Raw genomic sequence first — 22,190 nt, 5'->3', positions numbered from 1 at the left:
CTTCCCTGCACTGGGCAGCAATGATGATGGGGAGCTCCTGGTGCAGTGTGCAGACGGCACAGTAAAACGCACTTTGGGAAACACAACCTTGCCCAGCACCTGGCACAAGTTGGAGTGGCCAAAGGCCACAAGGGCACATCAGAGCCACTCCACAGGACAAGAAGGGCTCTTGCCTCACCTCCTGAGTACACGATGCCATGCTGCAGTGGGCCAGTGTAGGTTCCAATCTTCAGCTTCCCGGTCACCTGAGGAAGGAGATATTGCATTAATATAGAAGAGCTGATGCTCTGGATCTTTTCTGTCCTGGTGATACTGTATTTTTGTTTCTCTCTCACTCCCAGGCAGCCTGGAGGTGGCTTTCCACATTCTTTTCCTATTGCCATCTGCAGGATGTTAGGGAAACCAGAAAAGCCTCGAGCTCTGCTGTTCCCCAGGCTACTCAGGAATCACTAAGAGGAGAATCCACCCCACCATCTCTAGGGTAGGTCCTGTCTAAACACTGTGTTGCCCATTGCTGCTAAGAGACACCACAAAGGAGGTGCAAGAGCCTTTCCAGCTGCAGAGGTAGCCTCCAGGTGCCACTCACCGTGTCCACCTGCCGCAACACGGTTCCCTCTCCAAAGAAGAGGGGCTTTCGCGCATCCACCAGGATCAGGTCGAAGTAGGACTGCCATGGCCGATGGGCACTCCCAGGCTGCAAAAACAAACCCCAGAATCAGGCATAACACAGTCAACCACACTGTCCCACAAGGGACATACAAGTGTCACCATCCATAGGCACAACCTTGTGACACTGCTGGTCCATCAAAAGCGCTAGCCCGTGACTCTTGTGGTATGATGCTGAGTTGCCAGCGTCATCTCCTAAAGCACCCCCCTTTCACAGCAAGCCCAGCCCAGCCCAGCCTAGCAGCGAGGACATGGTGTGAGACAGGAGAACCGCACTGAACATCCATGTCACAGCACATCTGTCATGTAAAGGAGATGCTGTAAACGACACTGCTGCCACTGTTTCTGCAGGTGACATCCCACATAGATCAGGACACGTGCGACTTCATGACTTCAGCCTTACAAGGCTGCACTGGTACATTTGCCAGGAACGGGAAAATGCCTGGACTCTGTTCCACAGAGCACAGCTCCAGATCACAGCCCTGCCTGAAGGACACCAGGCGTTCATGACCCCTTCCCATTCCGCTCTTGCTGAGATCAAGACCACAGCAAGAAGTTTTTTGAGCCATCAGTTCTGGTAATTTTCCAGCTTCTGAAAATTTCTCCCTAAGCCGGCTTCTACCTTTAGAGCACAGTGTGAAAACACATCTTTTGAGTGTGAGATAGCCTCCCACAGGGAGATAGAGAAAGCAGTATAAATTCAGCTCATAAGCCTATCTCCAAAAGTTGCAGGCTGAGTTTTGACCTCAGGAAACCACAAAAGGCATGACTAAAACTTTTGGAGTTACCACAGTCAAGGCACAAACAGCCCCATAAATGTTTCTGCTGTTTTAGAAAACTCCTTCATTTCCATCAACCTTTTTTTTTTAACAACATCTAAAACATTGTGCAAGATTTCTAAGAAACCTGGCTGTAATTTACCACAGTTAAAATGTGTTATCACTAAAATAATGTTATCATTAACACAGATTATCATTTGAGACCAGATGATACTTCTTTTCTCTTTGTTATACTGTATTTGCTTTGATCCCATTCAAATAGGACATGAAACAGCAAGTGCATTTTAACCAGATTAAACCAACTAATCCCATGCAGCCAACGAAGCGGGATTAAAGTGCTTTCCAGCTACACAGATAATTAGGCACATCAATTCCTATTGGAACTGCAGTCTAGAAATCACATACCTTTGGTCCGTGTGGAAAGTCAAACAAGTAAGTCATAATTTTCTGAAAGACAGAAAGAAAGTATTCAAAGATGTGTTTTTAAACAAACATTTATGTAGTTTATATAAAAGCGTGTTTTTCTGCTTCTATCTTTTCCAGTTACAGAACTTTATTTCAGGATTTACAGGAAAGCCAGCATAAGATATGGAGACAAAATGAATGGAATTTACAGTGACACGAATTTAAGCAGTAATATTTATAATCAAAAAACACATACGCCTCAGGAATCTGCAAACTGCTTCAGGTATATCTTGCAATACTTTAAAATGGCACATAAATTAGCAGTGTTGCAACATCCTGACATTTACCTGGCATTGAAGCAACCACATTTATTCCTGCAGTACAGCAGAGAGCCCTTTCTGGCTCTAGACCTCTCCAGGACCAGGGCCTTGGTGACCTGTCTGTAGTGAGAATTACCTCACTTGAAAGGGAAGTTCTGCTTTTTAAAAGATGCTGAAATCTAAAATGAGTATCACTTTCAGCCTTTTAATTGCTGAGGAACTGAGTGAGGCTCAGAGGGACTTAAGCCAGGCCCATACTAGGTCAGTAGCAGAACCAGGACTATAAAAGACTCAAGACCTAATCTGCATTCACCACTAAACTCTCCCACATCTGTCTTAGAAAACACCCGATTCTCCATCACGTGTCCTGCCAAAACCCATACAAATGAAAGACTGGCTTTTGCTTATTCCATTATATACCAACACAGCAATTCAAGCAGCACTTACATCTGTGTATTTATAGTCACTGTTTGTGACGAGGAACACCTTCCCAACCTCATTCATGCGGCTGAGCAGCAGTGGCAGCTTCCCCTGAAAGCCAAGGGACATACAAGTCACACAAAAAAGTTAAAGAGATTCATCATGGACAAAACACTCTCAACTATGATCTCACGAGTCAAAACAAAGCAAATCAAACTAACAAAGAAGAAAACCCACATATTTTGCACTGGCCAGAGCCAGGAAAACTCCTGCTCCCTTCCACGTAACAGCCCTCCGGGAAGGCAAGGGGAAGGGCTTGGCAGGGCTGTGAGCCTTTGCCAACCTCAGTGCCAAGACCCTGTGCTGCTCCCACTGATCTGCTCTGTGCCAGGGACACTGGAGCAGCTCCTCCAGCTCCAAGCCTGTTCCCGAAATGGGCCCAGAAGCAGGTGAAATGTGAGCTCACACAAACCACAAGTTGGAGCGTATTATAATTCCAACCTCAAATTAGGGTGAATTTATTCCTGGGGCTATTTTTACTGGATCATAAATCTCAGTCCATTGCCAAAGTAGCTGATTACCTCACAGGACAGTTTCCTAAGAATTTTGCAAGCATGTAACTAGAAACAAGGTTAACTGCTTTAAAGTGATACTCTACCACAGAGTTCATCAGAATAATTACACCAGAAGTGGTCCAGAAGGGCCTTGCACACTGCAGAGAGGGCAAACACAAGGGAACCACTGGAGCTTGCTCAATTAGATGTGCTGAACACACACTTCAGGGCTATCAAGAGATTGGACATTGGTGAGTCTTTCAGGATCTTTCCCTCAGTCCCTCATGGTTAAATGCATGTGACATTTTTGTTGGATGGCTAAAGAATACTTCTGTCTAAGAAGATGCTCGCCTGTTACTTTTTAAAAAACGGTCTGCTTGGGCAGAGAAATCATGGGCAGGGAACACAGCTGCTTTCACCACCAAAGAAATAACACGTGCCTTGCCAGCATATTCACCTGTGTCCCGTGACAGCATTTCCTCTGGGTTTTACATTTTACGTAAAAAACGTGCACGTGAATACGAAATCACGTGGATCACTGGCTCAGAATAAAGGCTACATCCGAACTTTCCACTTTGTCTTTGGTTATTACAATAGAAATCACAGCGTTATCTGTTTTGTGATTTAGTAAAGCAAATCAGCATGTTTATTTCTTGCCTGCTCACTCAGTACAGAATGTCACGTAGCACAAGTAAAGCAACTTCACACTTACATCTTTCACCACGTACTTTTCCAGATTCTCAAGGGTCTTCTCCTTGAGTGATCCCTAAAACAGAAACAACAGAAGCCAGTGAGGTAATGGAAACTTATGATGTAAGAGACATCAAAGTAATGCCAACTTTCACACTTTAAAATGCTGTGAAAGTACAAACCAGGGCGAATCTGAACCCGTGACTCTAGAGATGAGAGGCTTTGAGTAGCAGGGAGCATCACAAACTCTGTGATCCATCGATTCCCTCACCATGGTAAATAATCCACTTCAACAGCATTTTAACCCTTTCAGAAGGGAATACAATAGAAACAAACAAAAAACAGATTTGCCATACCAAACAAGACAGTCAACGACCTGTCTCCAACACTGACCATAATGCTTTACTTAAAGGCCAACTCCAATATGTATCACACAACACTGCATAAGGAAAGAAAAACAGATTCCTGACTTCTGCATGGCTAATAGGACCATAACAGCATAACTGTGAGCAGAGCTCTCTTGTGATGGTTCTCCATCCCACCCCAACAGACCTTTTGAATAAAGAAGAACAAGAAAATCAGGTCTTTAAACAGATGTTAATGCTCACAAAATTATATTCTAAATTTGTGCACAAGTGTGTGAAAAAGATGAACTGCCCCTCTTCTCTAAACAGAGAAGAGTTGATGTATTTCTCTACTTAATGCAGGTACCTTTCAGACAAAATAAGGTAGTACCAATGTAAACTATTTACAGTAAAATGCTGTTTTAATAATTAGGACAACATACAAGTTGTGGACCGTAAGCGCAAACACCCTCATGGCATCATGTTCTAAAACCCATGAATTACAGTACAGAAATGGAATCTGGGCACAATAAAAAGGAACAGGAAGCCAAGACAGGTATGTTCCCGTACTAGGAGGGCAGTAAAGATCTTGACTTACTCACACACGGCTGTAATTTACTATTTGCTCACTAGGCGGCCAAGGAGGGCTCTTGCCCAAAAGTGGAATAACACCTCTTAACTCATGAGTTACAAACCAGTCCCTCTAACTCAGCTACAACCACAGACGTCCCAAGAAGTTTTTGCAATCACCTTGTAATGAACCCAGTCAACAGCGTCTCTGACATCCTGGAACATACTCCTGAAGGACATGAAGAGGTCTCCATCTTTAAACCCTGTTTCACAGCTGTGAGGAGAAAGAAAAGAGATTGTAGTGGCCAAACACAAGAGGTAAGAAACACATCAAGGAGGCAGATGGTTCAAAATGGGAGTCTGTGTTTTCATCTTACCATCATGGTTTCTTATTTACTACTTTACTCTAGCTCACACTTGAAAGAAGGCTACAACCAGAGTTTAACAAAATTTGCGTGTTACCCAAGAACATTCGTTGAAAATTTTAGGATGTGAGTTTCTAACTACAGGCCTGTGCCTCCATAGCAGTACTGCAGCTTTCTGTGACTGCAACTCTTAGTTCTTCCCCACAGTACTGCAAGAAGGAAAAAAGACTGGGACTGTGCAGTTTGCAGCATTTTGCAAAAGATGAATGGTACTGAGAAAGTAAGCAGAGTGCTGCTCTTTCTCCCTCCTTCCAACACTACAGAATGGGGTGCCATGGAAATCAACTAAACGTAACACTCGCTGCTGAGAGGAGGAACTATTTCTGTGTTGAATAGTTAACATGAGAAATTTCCTCTGCAAGATACTGCTGAGGTATCTTTGAGACACCCATGAGAGTTTGCACCAGAAGAAATCACGGAGGATTAAACAGAGCTGTATTTATTATGACAGCAATCATCATGCCTGTCCTGAGAAAGGATACTTCACCTGATGGACTTTCAGCATAAACAGTTCCTCTGCTTCCAGGTAAAATCCCATTAAACCTTTGCCTTCCACTCACATAATACACAAAGATCACCCATCACATGAATCAGCAGCATTCACATCTGCCAGTTCAAACCGCAGCTTGTTTTTATGCTTATACCTATTTGAAAGCTAGGTAAATACGCATGCTGCACAAACAGCCTTTTACACCACACCGTGCCCAAGTATTTCACCTTTAAGTGAACAAAGTCCTCAGTTATGACATGAGGGACTTGTGGTAACTGGCTGAGGAAATTTAGTCTTCCAGTTACCAGTTCAAATGTGGCTCCAATGGACATGGGTTCAAAACGCGCTGTCTGGTGCCTGGAATCGCCCTGTAACAAGTGCATGGTCTCGGAAGCTGGCCCAAATAGCAGTGTCAGCCAGTGTATTGATATTGATATACCCTGTGAAGGAAATCCTCATGAGCAGGCTCTGCTATACACACAGGTCATCTCATCATCACTAAATTCTTTAAACAACAAAAGAGGCCTCGACTTATCTCCACCAAAACCACTTGAGGGGCCCCCACTGATATTAAGAACAGCTCCATCTGTGCTGCATTGCTCTTTATGTAAACAATCTTATTGTACTACCAGCGCCTCGAGCCGGAGGGAATACGTACCTCGTGTACCGGTCACAGTTAGTAAAGAAATCCACTAGGCAAGCCAATAGGTAGGTCTCTGCAAAGAAACAAAGCAAGATTTTAAAACAAGGATAACAACATACAGCCAGCTAACTTTAGGCCCTGTGCCTCAAAGAAGAAAGTTCATGCAAAAAAAACCCTCAACAGATAAGAGTAAGACATTAGCAAAGCTTTACTGACTTCAGAGGGACAGAAACAGGCCTGTGTTGGCTGACATTAGACTCACCTGGTAAATTGAATAACGTGTTCAGAATGTAAAACCTATCTGTGTCATCCCTCTGGATAAATTTATTTGGATATTGATCTCGTGTTTCAGGCCTGGGAATAGATAAGGTGAAGAAGAATGAAACCACAAAAAATAATGAGTATAAAATGTGCTGACCTGCAAAATATGGGTGTAGCAGGGTCCATTAACTAGAGTCTGCTGTGCTTTAGTCAACCCCCAGCTTTCTCATGTGCACAAGAGCAAAACTGCATCCACTGGCGTTTCCTTCCCCACGCAGGCTCTAGCAGAGCTGGGCACAAAGCCCTCATCGCTGAGTCAGCAAACTGAGCAGAACCCACACAGGGAAACGGAGTGGTCTAGAGTCCACAGCTCGACCTTAAACCCTATCCTGCTGGCGATGAGGATGCCTTAAATAATCTGCACTTTCATTGTTTGCTTATCTTAAACTTTCCCCCACTTTCCATGTGTTGCTTTGCACTCCCTTGAGCAGCTTTCAGCAGGGGAGTGCACTGATGTGCGGCGGGAGGCTTGCCTAGGGCTCTCTGCAATTAATCAGCAGGGTGGCGATGACTGAACTCATTTAATTATTCTGGTTTCCTTCGTTTCTGGAGCTTCTGAAGATCACCCCTGACTCAAAGAGGAACTTGGGTGCATATACAAGGGCTTTTTCTAAATTTTGGCTTCCTCATACAAGGACTCACAAGCACTACAACGACAAGGCTTGTCACCTTGGAGGCCCTGGGCTTGACTTCCATCCATCCACCCTTGCAGCAGAGATATGCAGGGATTTGCTGGGACACATCAGACCCATAGCACTGCGATCCCCTCTGCTTTCTAAAGCACCTTCTCTGGGGTAAGAGAAACACAAGCAGCCTGAGAAGGCTGCAGGAAGCACACACGATGCCTCACTTCTGACACCCTCAAAGGCCAGAGACACAAAGGGGTAAAGCCAGCTTGTTCCTTTCCCAAAACAGCTCAGGCTCTCGACCTTTCTTAGTGATGGTTGTGGAGTCAATGGTCTCATGGGGCACAGGTCCTCTCTGTTCCCAGGAGACCTCACACAATGGCTTTGTCTTACCTGGCACTGATGTTAAATTGTGCCAGGGCAGGTGAACAGCCCCTAAATTATCTCATCAACCCCTTCCCACAGCATATTTTCTTCTATTCCCAGCACACTACAGATGCGCCTGTGCTGGCATGGATCTTTCTTCTATAAACACTCTGGGCTGTTGCTGTATCTGGGACCCTCAATGCACCCCCAGTCAGTCCTGGCACTGTAGGAACACCAATATATCTGCTGTCAGCAGAGTCCCCACCACTCCTTACACAATGGGTGCCCTGAGGATCAGTGACACCAAAGGGCATATTAAGTCAAAAAGAAGAGTCAAGAGTCAGCACTCACCCTCTGAGGAAATTAAAGCCATGTGCACACACCAGGAGGTTCCCATAGGCATCAACTTTCAACAGGTTTCCATAGTGGGTATCAAACACCAGGCCTCTGTTAAGAAAGCAATTTAAGATATGAAGAAGCAAGTGTGTTAAGCAGTGACCATTTTAATAGCATTTGTTTCTGAATCAGCTCTAGGACAGCTTGCTCCCTTGCCAACGGGCATCAGAACAGGGTTGGTGTTATTATGCAGATGGAGTCCTTGCTGTCCCTTTTACCTGGCTGCAGGTGAGCATCAAGAGCCCTGCGCTGCCAGGTGAAAGGCACAGTTGATCTGCTCTGCACAGACCGGAAAATGGAACTGTTTAACCAGGCAGAGGCTCAGCTATGTGTGTACCAGGGGAGACGTGAACCTCTTCCACAGGGTCACGAATCTGACACCTGTGTTCGTGGTTCCTTAACAGCCCTGCTGGGCTGCAAGGAAGAGTGACGTATGATGAAAGAATTTCTCCTCTCTTTTTCATCGCTCTGTCACAGGCAGAGCCACATGGGGCATTTATAACTATAGCACAAAATGCTTTGGACAGCCCAGGTTCCAACTCCAGCAAAACTCCGTCTCACTTATCTACTAGTGTGCATGTGGAGAATGCAACCGTCCCCCAGAGACACCCTTTCTGTCCCTTCCCTGGGATGAAGGCAGTGGATTTAATGGAGTCTTCATCACAGGTCTGTGAAGGGCTGCTCTCTTGTTAAAGGCACCCAGCAACAGTCCTGGTGTAAAACATGCTGAGAGGAGGGCAAGGAGGAGGTTGCCAGGCTGAAAACTGGAGCAACAAGCCAACAGACCCTCTGGTCCAGTCTCTTGTAAAGAAGTTCCAAAGGAGCCAAAAAAGCAAAATCCAGTAAAGGCACAAGTGGAAACAACTTCAAGGTGCAGAGTTAGATCAAAAGCCTTGTTTAAAACAAGCAATGTCCTTTTTACCTCTGCTATCAAAAGACAAAATGTAAGCATTTAGTAATCTTGCACCGTTAACTTTGCTTTTGGCATTTAGTTCGACTGGACAAGCGAACTGGACTGGTCCCATTTTTATTGTTGCTTCCTGTCAGCTTAATTTTCAGGATGCCTTATGCACCAGGACACCATTAATTAAACTCATTGAATTAAAATGCTCTGAGACATTCTAGCAGCCTCATGGACAGTAACAGCTCCTCCTCTCCTTGATTTTGATTTAACTTCCAATCCACTTGTGTCTCTGCTGTCTTTGCTCCCAAGGGTTATTTTTGGACCATGTTTTCAGCAGGCCTTTTTTCCCACATTCTCCTTCTTTGCTGGCATGGACTCATGTGTGCAAAGGCCCTCCACATACCGGAGCAGTTTGCTCCCTTCCCCATAATCTGTGGACAACCACACGCTTCACAGGCACAACTCTCAAAACCTGGCCTCACGTGTTTTCCTACGAACTTTACAGCACAAATATTCAAGGCCTCGAGCAGGTTGGGTTGGTATCTGTTAGTCATTTACCTGGTAGGGAATGCAGGATCATACACAAAATTGAGCAGCTCATGAGGGTATCCAATGGAAACTAATCTTTCTACGGTCAGGTCAAATCCAAGAGATTCGTATTCAGGGGATTTATACACTGTGCCAAGATGAGATTTCAGTTAGAAAATCTGAAAACAGCTAGGGGGTTAAACAAGAAGGCAGTTAAAAGTACTGTACCCACTCGCCCTCCTCCCTCCTCCACATCACACACTCCCTCCTGCGCTACCTCAGTTTCCCGGCCCGGAGGCGTGGTGGAATTGGCTCAGGCTCCAGGGCTGCAGCAGAGAGGAGCAGCAGTTCAGGCTGCAGCAGCAGATGAAATAGTTGCCAGTCTATCACAGCTCTCCACAGCAGGAAAAATGTATTTTAAACCGCAGCTCCTCTCCCTGCAGTCCCCTTAGGCAGATGCATGAACGCTCCCTGTTCCACCTGCTCAGATCACATTTTGATTTGCTGTGTCTTCACAAACCAATAAATTTTGGGAGCACAGGTACTCATGGCTAGAAAGCCTGAAATTCATCGCTGCTGTGCTACTGTTACTGCTCTGGATACAATCCCAAAGCTTAGTATTGTCTCCAGATTTCATTTCAGGGGAATTTATGTTTGCTGCAGACTGAGTTAGCTTGAAGGTAGAGCTGTCAAGTTAACATACGATTTGTTTGTTAATAATACCATATGGTACTGTAGAAATCTGTTAGCTATTACCCTTGTGCGTCAAAAATGCTACTCTTTAAGCAAGCTTGCTGTTCTCACATTTCAGAGGAGCTGCTCGTCTGTGACACACCTTAGCTCAGCGCACAAGAAACAGACTTGTTCAACCAAGTCGCTCCTACCATCAGGCCTGTCGTCTTCCTGCAGATGACCTTCCCATGTACTGGAAATGTTACTGCTTAATCAGATCATTAAATTAACATTTACAAGACTGTGTTTCTACAACAGATGGAAATCACTGTGTTTCTCTGGCAATGTGTTTACATTTGCTGCCTGTCGCTGTCTTAAATTGGTCTAAGATATAACAAGGTGAAAGACAACCCTTGACTGCAATGAGGGTTGCCATGGGTTCAATGGGCCCAACTGTCTCAAACACTTGAGTATTTCAAATTTAGCTGAGTAAAATACAAAAGTGTGCAAGTTACACACCGAACTCGATAGAAGACAGACTGCTTTCCCTGAAAGAGGCCTAGCACATCTGAGCAACTCACAATACATATTAACACACATTGTCTGTACTGTCCAGGTAATCAACACCATATATACACTGTAGAATACAGAAGCTCAATCTGAGAGGAGAAAACAAATACATGAAATATTACAAAAATACAAAAAAAGGCAAGGACTCTAGAAGAAATGAAACTGTCAAAGGACTGAGATCATAGTAACTCTGACAGAGGGTTTCCATATCTCTCAATAATCTAAAAAGCACAAGAATCCTAAGAGTTCATTTTCCCCATGAAATTAACACCATTAAAAATGTCATAAGCAAACTAATCTTCTTGAACAGATAACTAAAATCAGTAAGATATTTATCAAAATCTGCAAGCGTTATTATACCAGTGACAAACATCAACAACATGATACAACATTCAATGCACGTAGTCTTTTCTGTCCTTCAGGAAAGGAAGGGTTGATTGAGCTATAGATAGGACTAAGCAATCAAGAACTACAGCTAATGAAGAAAGCAGTGACTGACAAGGCAATTCTGGGGAGTGAGCTGGAGCTGGAGGGAGCAAAAAGCAGTTAGGTGATGGAAAACATTGTGAGTGACACCAGAGCACCAACTGGAAAAGGGAATCCCTCTGATGCAGGACAGTAAAGGCACTTCACAGGGAAAACACCAGTAAAGACACCTGCACGTAACTCTCAGAAGGTGAAAGTGCTGCAAAGCTCCCCATGATGTGAAGCAGCCTCCAGTCCCCCACACTGTCCATGAAGCTGAGTTCTCCGCCTCATGAGCTTCCTGAGAATTTGACCGTGTTAACAACTTATCCATAAACCATCACTCAAACAAAGCATTTCTCCAAAGAAACCCTGCTCTTTCTGAACTCACCAACCATGGTGGTGCTGTCCAGACACAAGGAGCACACAGGCATCTCCCCTGGACAAGCAGAAGTGGTGCATCAACAGCTCCTGCAGAACCTTTCTAGGGAAACCGTACGGCTTTCTGTGCATCTCATCAATGCTCCACCAGGAAAAGGTTGTGGTGGGACCTGTGGCCAGCTGCTCACAACATGCCCCCACTCAGTTTCTTCCTTTCTGTATCTGTGTCTCTGTTTTAGATGTATCAGTACAGACCTCCTTTTAACTCTCAGTCTAAGGAAACAAACTGACGCATCGGTAGAAAAAAGGCTGAAGAACAGATATCAACCTCAGCCTTCATCATCTCAAGCCTCTGCTGAGGCAGTACTGCCACAGGGTTCATCTGAATGTTTCTTTTTGGGGGTAGTTATTCCTTTTACCTTTCAAGCTCCAGATTTTGCTTCCTTGGCTTCTCTTTGAATAAAACTAAACTACTAACTCATTCATGCCTCTGGTCCCTTCCCTGTTTTTCCACCACTCCATCTGGAAAAAGAGCCTTCTCCTTGATACATGACCGAAACAGACACCAGAAACTGAACTCCTGGAAATGGGAAAGGGACAATAAACATCCTCCAGTTACAGTCATACTTACTGCTAAAGATAAACTTTCCTTTAGTCAGAAACACAGTTGGGAGCAGCCTAAGAGCTCACCAAGCCCACCCTGACAACAGCTTACACCACAGCAGGGGCTGCATCAATCTGTACGAGCCACAACTCACCGACGTCTCTCGTAAGCTGTGCAAGTGTCTGTTTCAGCGCCATGAGCTTCCGGGCAAACAAAGGATCCACTTCCTTCAGATCAAGTATGAACAGGCTAACACTGCCACAACTACAGCAGCACGTTTGGGGAAGATGCCCCAGTTATACAAATCACTAGGTTAAGAAAATTATTTCAATGTTGTACTTGGGGTTGGTTGCTCTCTCTCGTAGCTTGTTTACCTCAGGCATCCATGGCGAAAAAAAGAGTAGAGAGGACACATCAATATTTTTTTCTGCAGCTGCATCATGAAAACGTAAGTTTAAAACTTTTCTGGAACATCCTCCTTCCTCAGACCTGGTTGCTGACACCACAATGGAGATAATTTGCGTGCCATGGCAATGCCATGAATTCCACTATTTGCCATGCAGTGTCTCCTGTGCTCAGCTCCTTCACCCAGCTGAGAGGGCTCAGTGTCCCAGCACCCCCAGCCTTGAGACAGGTGAGGAGGCAGAACCACAAACCCATTTTCAGAGCATCCTTGCCCAACACACATGGGATGACAGTAAGACCAAAGCACAATTTACATCTTATTCTGATTTCTTTTTCTCTTTCTTACTACCTGGTGGCTGTGTCCCTGCCCCTGTGCCAAGTCCCCGGTGGCAAAGGACCATGTTATTTCAACAGTCTGTGTCCCAACACAGGCAAATGCTTCAGCGGCGCAGGGCAATCAGCACCCAGCGCTCATGGATTATGCAACCAGGGTGGAAAGAAAACAATCAAAGCTTTAAAAAAAACCCAGAAGCCAGTTGACAGCATTTCAGCCTCCTCTTAATACAATCATTTGGCTTAATATTATACTACTGAAGGGTAAAAAGCTGTACCCCGAGAGTGAACATTGCAAGCCTTCAGGTCTGTGATGAGTGCACGGTACGTGCTAGGAGGGAAGCTGGTCTGGAATGAGCAAGGACTGTGCAGTAAGGTATGCAATTCCCATGCATTTGTGTGGCTGTTTTTACCTTTGTCGCCAAGATACATACAGTAACAATTTTATAGCCTTCCTGAAAAGGACAAAAAAAAAAAAAGGAAAAAAAAAGGTCTCTACAGAGGCTCCAGCTTATGCAAAATGCTGCTGCCAGGATTTTAACTCACATGAGGCAGATGCAGATTCAGAGTGTCACTCCAGTCTTGACGGAGTTACACTGGGCTCCCCTGTTAAAGAAAAAAATCAGACTGATTTTAAAACTGCAACAGCTCTGTGCCATGCGGGGCTGCGTCTGCTGGAGCTCTGTCGCCTGGTAAGCTCAGAAGCCAGTCTGGCATCTATTCCAAATACACTCGTAACCGATTTACAAAGGAGGCACATTTGTTAATCGTGCATCCTGCAGGCAAAATTCTGTCCTCATATCCACAAAGCAGTCTTAGAACATCAGCTCAGTCGTAATTAGGAGGAAGAGGCTACAAGTGCATTGCCCAAGTGACACAAACCCTTAAATTTCTCTCAGACGCAGAGCAACTGGTTCAAGACCGGGTCTCGTGCTCTTTTTGGGGCTTTGCCATCATTGTCCATTCCTCAGCCGGTGACAGATTACTCCTTTCAGGGCACTCACTTTCCTTCACCGCACAAAACGCTTGCACGTGTCAGCACAGGAGACTGGGAAGGCTGAGTCAGGAGCTACTTCGGGAATCTGAGAAGAGAATTTTGCCCTGCATCTGAAGGTGCCCCCAGTGAGAGCCTCACACACTGGGTCAGCCTGACGTAGCATGTCTAAAATAAATTCTATGCTTTAACGCTTATGCTTGGGCTTTTATGTGCAAAGCACTGCAGGATAAACCGGTACCAATCCTGCACGTAGTGCTGCACCGTACTGCAGAGCACCGGTCTGGAGGCACACACAGTAAGACCAGACCTCCTCTGCAACCTACAGGTATTCACAGAGTGACCAGGAATAACTCTGAGATTCAATTTGCACTGAATACAAAGCTGACTGAGCTGGAACGATGTTGCCAAAGGGACTGACAGAAGTATTCAGACCTCATGGAAGGTTTATCTGAAAGTAAGTGTTTAAAGCCTGTTTTGTTTTGATATGCATAGCTGGGGAGGCTGTAGTGCACATGATGGCTCTGTTTAAGCTGTGAGGAAGAGAAAGTCCTCCAAAGGTTGCCCATTTCTTTCCTTGTTCCTCCTCCCCATACACAAAGATTTCAAATTCAGGCAGGACAGCTTCTCATTGAAGATGCAACATGGTTTCTTACAGAGCTTGTCAATACTTCTTACAACCTTGTTAGGGATGATAGGAGAGAAGCAGGAGACAAAGGTACAGTAACCACCCCTTTTTGCTTCAGCTGTGTCACTTCTGTGAGGTGTATTTGCTCTCCCAAACTGCACACCGGTAAGCCGGTCCTGCCTACCCACTTTATTTCCAACCACTATGAATTTGGTGCTGCCAAAAGCCTTGTATTGAGAACAGCAACAACACACAGATTTCCCACTCGGCTGAGGCAGCTTACAGGAACCAGCTCCTCATCGCCAGCGCCCTGGTATAGGAAGGAAAAGGTCTGCTCTGGAGGTTGCTGCAATAACAGCAGCCCACAGAGCAAGCAGCTCCTCTGGGGAGAGAAGCAGGGCAAGGACTACTAAATGATGACCTGAAGTCTCACTCCTCCCTGCTTCCAGTTTCCCCCATCTGTCAGCCTCTTCTGCCAGCGTGCTCTCCTCTGACATCTCAGTATCTCCTGAAGGAGCTTCCTCCCTTCCATCAGCCACCTCCTGCCTTCCCTCCCAGCTGTGATCTGAGAGCAGCCCGGGGAAAGGTGCTCACAGTGCCCCCAGAAACCTCTCCCCATTGGCAGGGGCCTTCACGGGAGCAGCTGCTTTCTGCAGCTGGTGCATCACCTGCTCCCATCCTTTGGGCACATCCTGGCTCAATTCCTTCCCCACACAGGTGCTCAGGACCCTGTCCTCGGTCCTGGCCACTGAGAGACTACACCTTCATCTACCCACACTCGTCGGTTGGCAGATGAAACCCACTGGCTTTTGACTTTCTGGTGTTCTGATAAGATCAGTATGTCTCAAACCAGAGGTGACGACCTCCTCCAATGGGTTGCAAAAAGCTTTAACAAACAGCCTTCAGAAATTTGACCTGCTATCTGGGTTCTCCAGAGGTCACACAAAGACAGATAAGCCAAAAGGTGGACAGACGATGCAAGGGGTTTTGCCTTTTCTCTGAAGTGCAGGAAATGCAGCCCAATTACTCTGTGTTAAGCCTTGAAGAAATGAAAGTAAAGTAACTAGAAATGGTTCCAGTTTGCCACTTATTTCAGTTGCTGCTTATTCCCCAGTGAGCAAGGCATGCAAATCAGACAGTTAGGGACATAAATGGGTAGCTAGTGTCCAGATTTATACAGATCTTAGGCACAACATGCATAACTAAGCTTGTGCAAATACACTTCTGAAACTACAAAAACCTCACTTAAAAGAGCCGGATCAAAGTGCTGCTCATTTTAAATGTTGATCCATATTCTGAATTGCACCACAAATAAATAATGCAGGCGTGTATTAGAAATACATTTACATCAATGTTGTGCTGATGAAAAGTGGTTAAAGCCCTGAGGCTTTAAAATCTGTAAAAGATCCTCTTTTACAACCTCATTCCCTATAACAGTACAGGTATCTGTATCCTGCCCCAGTAATGTCTACTGAAATGAGATCCTAGGCTAGTGTCCCAAAATAGGATAAATCTATCACCACGGCTCTCCATTCTGTCAACATCTCCTCTGCATGTAGCCTCGAAATTGGGCATTTAGTGCCAGCTACTCTAGGATGTCTGTGACAGCCACCCCTCCGTGACCAACCAGACCTCTGACTATTTCACACAAGCCCAAATACTCATTCCCTGCCACTTCTGATCACCCAACCTGCAACTCCAGCTGAGAATCCAGAGGGAAACAGTGAGTGACCAGTCCTGGAGGTGTTTGGGACACTGGACTTAATTAAAAAATAAACCCCATTGAAGCAACAATGCCGATTAAACATACTAGTAAGTGTTGGGCAGGCATTTCATTGAGGAAGGTTTGTCCCAGCTCTAGGCCCAGCGGTCTGAGGATCCCCAGAAGTAACCAGGTAGTGAAGATGCTATCTGACCTCTATATATGGACCCACCTTTCAGGGTATCTTCACAAACCGTTACAGAGCAATGCTGGTTCTCATGTATAATTAGAAAAGAAGAGGATTTATGCTTTAGAACACTAATGATTTCAGCTTCTGTGTTATGGGGTCTTTTCTAACCAGGGGAGCTCCTGTCAGGCATTGCCACTGAAACATAACGAAAGGGAAACGGTAACATTTCAAGCTACACGGCTCTGTGTTAAAATAATTCATTACTTACACAGGAAGGAATCTGAAATGTCGTGTTTAAGTTTCACACCTGGGTGTTAGCTTCCCCTTGGTTTTGACAGCCGAGTCAGACTGCTCAGCTCTGACAGGAGACCAGACTCACTCCTGGCTCACACAGCCTGGCAGGGCACAGCCACTGCACTGGAAACACAGCAGAGGATTTTCTATTCCATGAGAACTGGAGACCCCGCAGAGGTGCCTGTACTGCGGGAGCCCGCGTATAAACACACTCAGCTGGCCTGACAATCCCAGGAGTGGGGAAGCACAGACCTCCAGCTCCCCTTGCCTTGCATTTCTGTTTCCAGAGGCCCATCAAGTGTTACCTCAACTTCTGCCACGGCTGCTGCACACATTTCACTTCACAGCATCCTTGCTGAACGTGAAGGGAAAAATGGAAACTCCCGTTTAAAGCCCTGGTTGCTTACAGCACTGGTTCGGGTTCATTTCTGCCTCTGTAAATGCAAGCCTGCTATGTGCCTCCCTGCGTGCAGGGCAATGCACTCGTGCACGTTTTTGCTGTGCCGAGTTGGGAGCTCAGTACCTGTAAACAAACTGACGAAGTGGTGAACGTGCCTAATTGTAACCGCAAGAAATCCCAAATGAAACCCATGGGACAACTCATATGTTTTCAGTTAGGAACGCGGTGAATCACTGACTCGCCATTTGTTTATGGACTCGGCTGAACTGTGACCATAAAGGATTTGTCTACGGTCAAAACAAGTTGAAAAACAGCCAGGAACAGCCCCCAGTCCTCTTGAGTCCTGGGTTTTCATTTTAACCACTAGACCAGAAATAAAAATGCCCTGTATTATGCAAAGCAGAATTGCAGTACTTCAGCCTATATTTAAACTGAGTTTTCATAGTACCAAACAAACAAAATGGGTAGCAACAGTATGTTTTATTTCTTTGAATTCACTCCATTTTTTCCAATCTGAAATAAGAAGAAACTGCTGCCATATTGATCATAATTTTCATCTACCCAAAGAAACAGAAGTGTTCTGTGCAGTAAGATAAAGCTGAGCTTTAAGCACATTTCAATATTTAATCTACCTTTTCTATTTCAGCTTGAAATTATGTATTTGTAGTGATCAGCAAACAAGACCTTGACAAAACCTCCAGGTGCATCCCAGGATATTTTCATATGCTTAACACACAAGCTGCTCTGCTGTGCATGAACAGCCAGATCTTGCACTAAGCTTCTTGTGGCCACAGATGTTTTTGACAGTAAACCTGACAACAGGAAGCAAGGCAAGAGTCACTAATCATCAGAGAGCTGAATTTTTTGGGTCTGAGGCTCAGTGGCTCCCCAGCACCCTTTTCCAGCAATGCCAAATCCAGGTTGCTGTGTGGAAACCAGCAGACACCTATAGAGAAGCACCAAGGGCTCTGCAGTCCCCAGCTGCAGCAGAGCCCATAAAGCAGCGATGCACCGACTCTGCAGCCTAAGAGCGATGGAAAATTCCTTACCTCTAATGCTCCTGCAAACATCCCCAAGTGCACAGCACAGCTTTCAGCTCTAAAACCTCTAACCTGGAACCGTATCAGCTCCTGTTCTCCCACCCTGCATGCTAAAAGGATCTGTAAAGACAGGATTTGTTGTTGCTTCAAGGACTGACAAAGTATTGTATGTTCAGCTTGGCTCTGAGTTGCTGGATCTCTACACTTCAGGTTGTTTTTAGTGCTCCGCTTTTACTGGTTTTCGTAAAAAAAAGTGTTGTCAAGTATCATCAGCTTTAACTCTTCCCAAAGCAGGCTTATTAGTGCTTTCGGTAAATTCCAGATATTTTTAGCTTTCTGCTGCTGCACTTTGTTGCCTTCGATGTAACAAAGATTCGGGCTGTTTGGATATGCCTCAGAGGCTGGCAAAACAGAGCTCAGCGTTGGAAAGATTTCTTCTGCTGAATAAAAATGCATGGCTTGAGGTAAGAGCAGCAGCACTGAGGTCACATTTTGCATGTTGAGAGAAGCAATTCAGACAGACTCTGCATTTCAAGGAAACTTCAGTTTGTCTATTTTAATAGTTGGCATAACATTCCTTTGCACCTGAATAATATTTTAAAGATGATAACACAGTCACCTGTTCTTTTATGGGAATTTTTTACAGTTTCTCTGACACAAGAGAATCTTTTTTTTGCTTAACAAGTGGCCTTCACAATTTACCTCTCTCAGATATAGCCCACTGGGATTCATAATCCCATACTGGAAATATCCCTGCATTTCCATGGAAACAAACCACTGTGCCAAAATACGAGCTTAGTTCTTCAATGAAGACTTCTTAACAGGGAAGAAGTAGTTGCATGGGCTTCACGTTCAAACATAATTTGCTAGCATCTAGAAATAAAATTACTTAAAGGAACAGTAGCCATTTACACACTATATCTGAGGCATTATTCAGGTGTGTCAGTGTCCAAACAGATCCAGCTTCTTGTTTCTCTCCATATTCACCTAAGAGCGTAAAGCTCAAAAGCTACACATTTGTTTAACAGTGTGCACCTGGGCTCATATGCAGCACCAGAGCCCATGCTGTCTGTAAGCCACATAGATAAGTTTTTCTGTAGTGTGCTAAAATAAGGCATTCACAAAGTTAACAGCAGACATGTGATCTCAGAGCTAAAGCCTTCTGTGCTCTCAGCTTTGGTTCCTCCTACAGAGTGAGCTGTTCGTGTCATCACAAGGGTATCTGCAACTTAATAGTACTTCTGTTGTGGTATTAAGATTACTAGATAAGGGGGTCTCTTAGAGTGAAAAATACCTCCATATTTCCATCTGTCTGGCAAAGACAAGGACTGGACATTGGTATACTGACAGCCTGCTGACCCAGCTTGGTGTTATTCTGATGTTTTTAAGCGCAAGAGAACAGAATACAGCAGCTTTTGAAACTTCCTTACACTGTGAAGAGTTGTTCTTTCAGCAGCTTCAGTCTCACGCTCTGATTCTTCAGGAATCCACAGACAGCAGATTAGCGGTTTGCCAGGCGGTGATTTAGTGGGACAGAGCAGGCAACACATGCTGTCCCCACTCCTTCCCAGTGCCAGCTTGTGAGATCCCGCAGCTCCAGACCTCGGATTGCTCATTGCACAGCTTTAAATGGGCAAACTCAGAAGAACAGCCACGCAAAGAGCACAGGGACAACAACCACTCCAGTGCTTCACTGGTACTTAAAAAATCATCCAGCTCAAAGCATGCTAGGAACCATTCAGCTTCTCCATCTGCCTTTAGCTTTAAAATTCTAATGGCTAAACCAGCCTCTGAAATCTGCAAAATCTGCACCTGTTAAACTGGAAACGTGCAAATGTGGAGACACAGACAGCAGATGTGCAATAGCCAAGGCATCTCTCATTTTCTGCTACGACAGTTTGAAGACCCCTGTTGTCACATCCACCAATTCCTCTCCCATAGCCACTACACTATTCCTGTATGACACAAAGGACTGTATAATCCAGAGATCTGGGAAAGAAGCAGAACTGCTCAGTATCTCCTCAAAAAAGCCTGAAAGCCTGTAGTCCTTTCATTATGACAAAACTAAAGACAAACCTTTACCTTATAAATACCAATAAACAGACAATAACAGTATCTGAACAGAAGAACAAATATTTCTTTGTAGTTGCTTACATTACAAACTCAGCAGCTTTTTAAAGTATTCAGTCCAATCTTTCATGTATAAAACTCCCACGTTTATACTTTGTTTTTCATCTGTGAAATCCAGAAAATTTTATACAAGGCACAAATTCATTCGGCCCATTTCTCAGTTGTGGAAACCAAAACACAGAGAACTGATACAACTCAGTTACAGAAAAACAGTAGACTGATTGAAGAACCAATTTCTCCCTTCAGCCGTCACCTTTTCTCGCAGATCACACGCAGCAAGCCAATCCTACCTTCTGGTTGAGTCAACAGATAAAGAAAAACATTTCAAAAATAAGATGTGGGTGTGAAAAAAATCCCTTCTTCAAACTGCACGGATGGCTTAGGCACAAACACCTACTTGAGGAAGGGGCAAAATCTGTTTATGCATGCTGCATTTTGGAGTAAGTTGGGCATGACTAAAGCTGTCCTTCCCATGCCTTTTCCCATGTGATGAGGAGGGAAGTGCTGCAGCTGAAAGCATAAGCAATTTGGCAATAATATCTTTGCAGAGCACTGAATCTTGGCATTAAGTTGGCAATGTTTTCAGGGCACAAGCTATATTCCAATCAGATTATGTTGTATTAATCATATTTGCACACAGTAAAGCCAGTATTTTTCAAGCCTCATTTCCCCTTCTTTTTTACTGAAACCGTTTTCAGCAGCCAATGATGATTTTATTATTGATTCCTGGAGAACGGGGAAGCACCAGTGATTTAGGTACAGGAAAAGCATTCCAAATGAAAGCATCCTGCCTACTGATACTACATCTTATCTACCTCAGAGACAGAAGATACAACTTTCAGCAAGGCCGTAACTTTTGAAGAAGGAGAGTAGTCACAGAGGAATCTTTTCAAGCACAATTGAGTTTGTAATTCTTACTAATTCCCTCTCCATCTGCCAATGGCCCAGTGTGAAATTACAGCCAGTTTGAGACCCCCACTGCTTCAGCCCTGCTCCTGTCAGGGGATGTCTATCCATCACCTCATTGTGCAAACTGTCCCATTTAGGACCTAGGAATGCCAAGGCCTCCTGCATTACTTGGATCCAGACCTACTAATCAGAAGTGTAGCTCACACTGAGAAGGAAGCAGCCAAATAAAATGCTGAGTGGAACCAATCTCTCTCTGCTGCATTTCCAACAGGCCTCACCAGCTCCTAGTCTCAGGTGAGCGTGGCAGTGAAGACCCTCTGCTGATACACCTTTACCTTTCTTCCTGCAGTCTGCAGTGAACACAAAACAGAGAAGGCTGTGAACCTTTTGGATTATGTGCAACATTTTCCTTTACCAAAGCATGGGCAGTTTTGACAGTATGAGAGAAACAGGAAAGCAGACAAGAATTGTTACTGACTCCTCATCTTCTGGGCAGTCAGAATGAATAAGCAGAGATGAATCACTCAGATAATAAAAGAAACTACTATTTGCTATATTTAGCAAACAAAAATGCAAACAGAACCCTCAAACCTCTCTAACTTCGGAATTTGAACAGGAATTTTCCAAAAACTCTCCATTCTCAAATGCAGCCCTTCACGGGTATTTGCAGCTCCTGGTATAACACTGTCGCTTCCCAAGGAGCAAGGGAGCCCCCAGGAACAGGCACAGGCCTCGCTCCCTGGCTGGCAGGCAGCACGGTCAGCGGCAGAGAACCAAGGGCTGCTGAGGCCACGGCTGCGTAACATGACAGAAACCTGTCTTAACCTCTGCTAACAGCAAGGGCTGAAGCAGCTGATGACTCTTGCACCAAGCCCGCCAAGATTTTAAGCAGCAACTATTTAACTACGCACACAAACCACAGACAAACCCTGCTGTGCTTCCTGCTCCTTCGACTTGCCTCCCAGTAACACCCAGCTTAAAAGAAACATTATTTTATGTACTAAATGTGATTTCCTAACACTAATT

At 44.8% G+C, this 22,190-nt stretch overlaps 1 protein-coding gene across 1 annotated transcript in view; it reads right to left on the bottom strand.

Moving 5' to 3' along the window:
* Positions 1 to 178: 178 nt before the first annotated feature.
* Positions 179 to 22,190, bottom strand: part of LOC104547878 (cytosolic purine 5'-nucleotidase) — a gene marked incomplete at its 3' end in the record, with an annotated part of 36,881 nt that continues 14,869 nt past the window's right edge. Inside the window, exons 3-12 of the mRNA XM_010193739.1 lie at positions 9,478 to 9,595; positions 7,971 to 8,066; positions 6,569 to 6,660; positions 6,322 to 6,379; positions 4,929 to 5,022; positions 3,857 to 3,910; positions 2,618 to 2,701; positions 1,851 to 1,892; positions 587 to 694; positions 179 to 245 (exon numbers count right to left, since the gene is read on the bottom strand). Coding sequence (XP_010192041.1) covers positions 179 to 245; positions 587 to 694; positions 1,851 to 1,892; positions 2,618 to 2,701; positions 3,857 to 3,910; positions 4,929 to 5,022; positions 6,322 to 6,379; positions 6,569 to 6,660; positions 7,971 to 8,066; positions 9,478 to 9,595 — 813 coding nt within the window. The remainder of the gene's footprint in view (positions 246 to 586; positions 695 to 1,850; positions 1,893 to 2,617; positions 2,702 to 3,856; positions 3,911 to 4,928; positions 5,023 to 6,321; positions 6,380 to 6,568; positions 6,661 to 7,970; positions 8,067 to 9,477; positions 9,596 to 22,190) is intronic.

This window comes from Mesitornis unicolor, unplaced genomic scaffold, assembly GCF_000695765.1.
Source record: "Mesitornis unicolor isolate BGI_N332 unplaced genomic scaffold, ASM69576v1 scaffold54231, whole genome shotgun sequence".
Taxonomy (NCBI): Eukaryota; Metazoa; Chordata; class Aves; order Mesitornithiformes; family Mesitornithidae; genus Mesitornis; species Mesitornis unicolor.
Note: the sequence above shows the minus strand (reverse complement) of the source record. Positions and strands in the feature narration are given on the sequence as shown.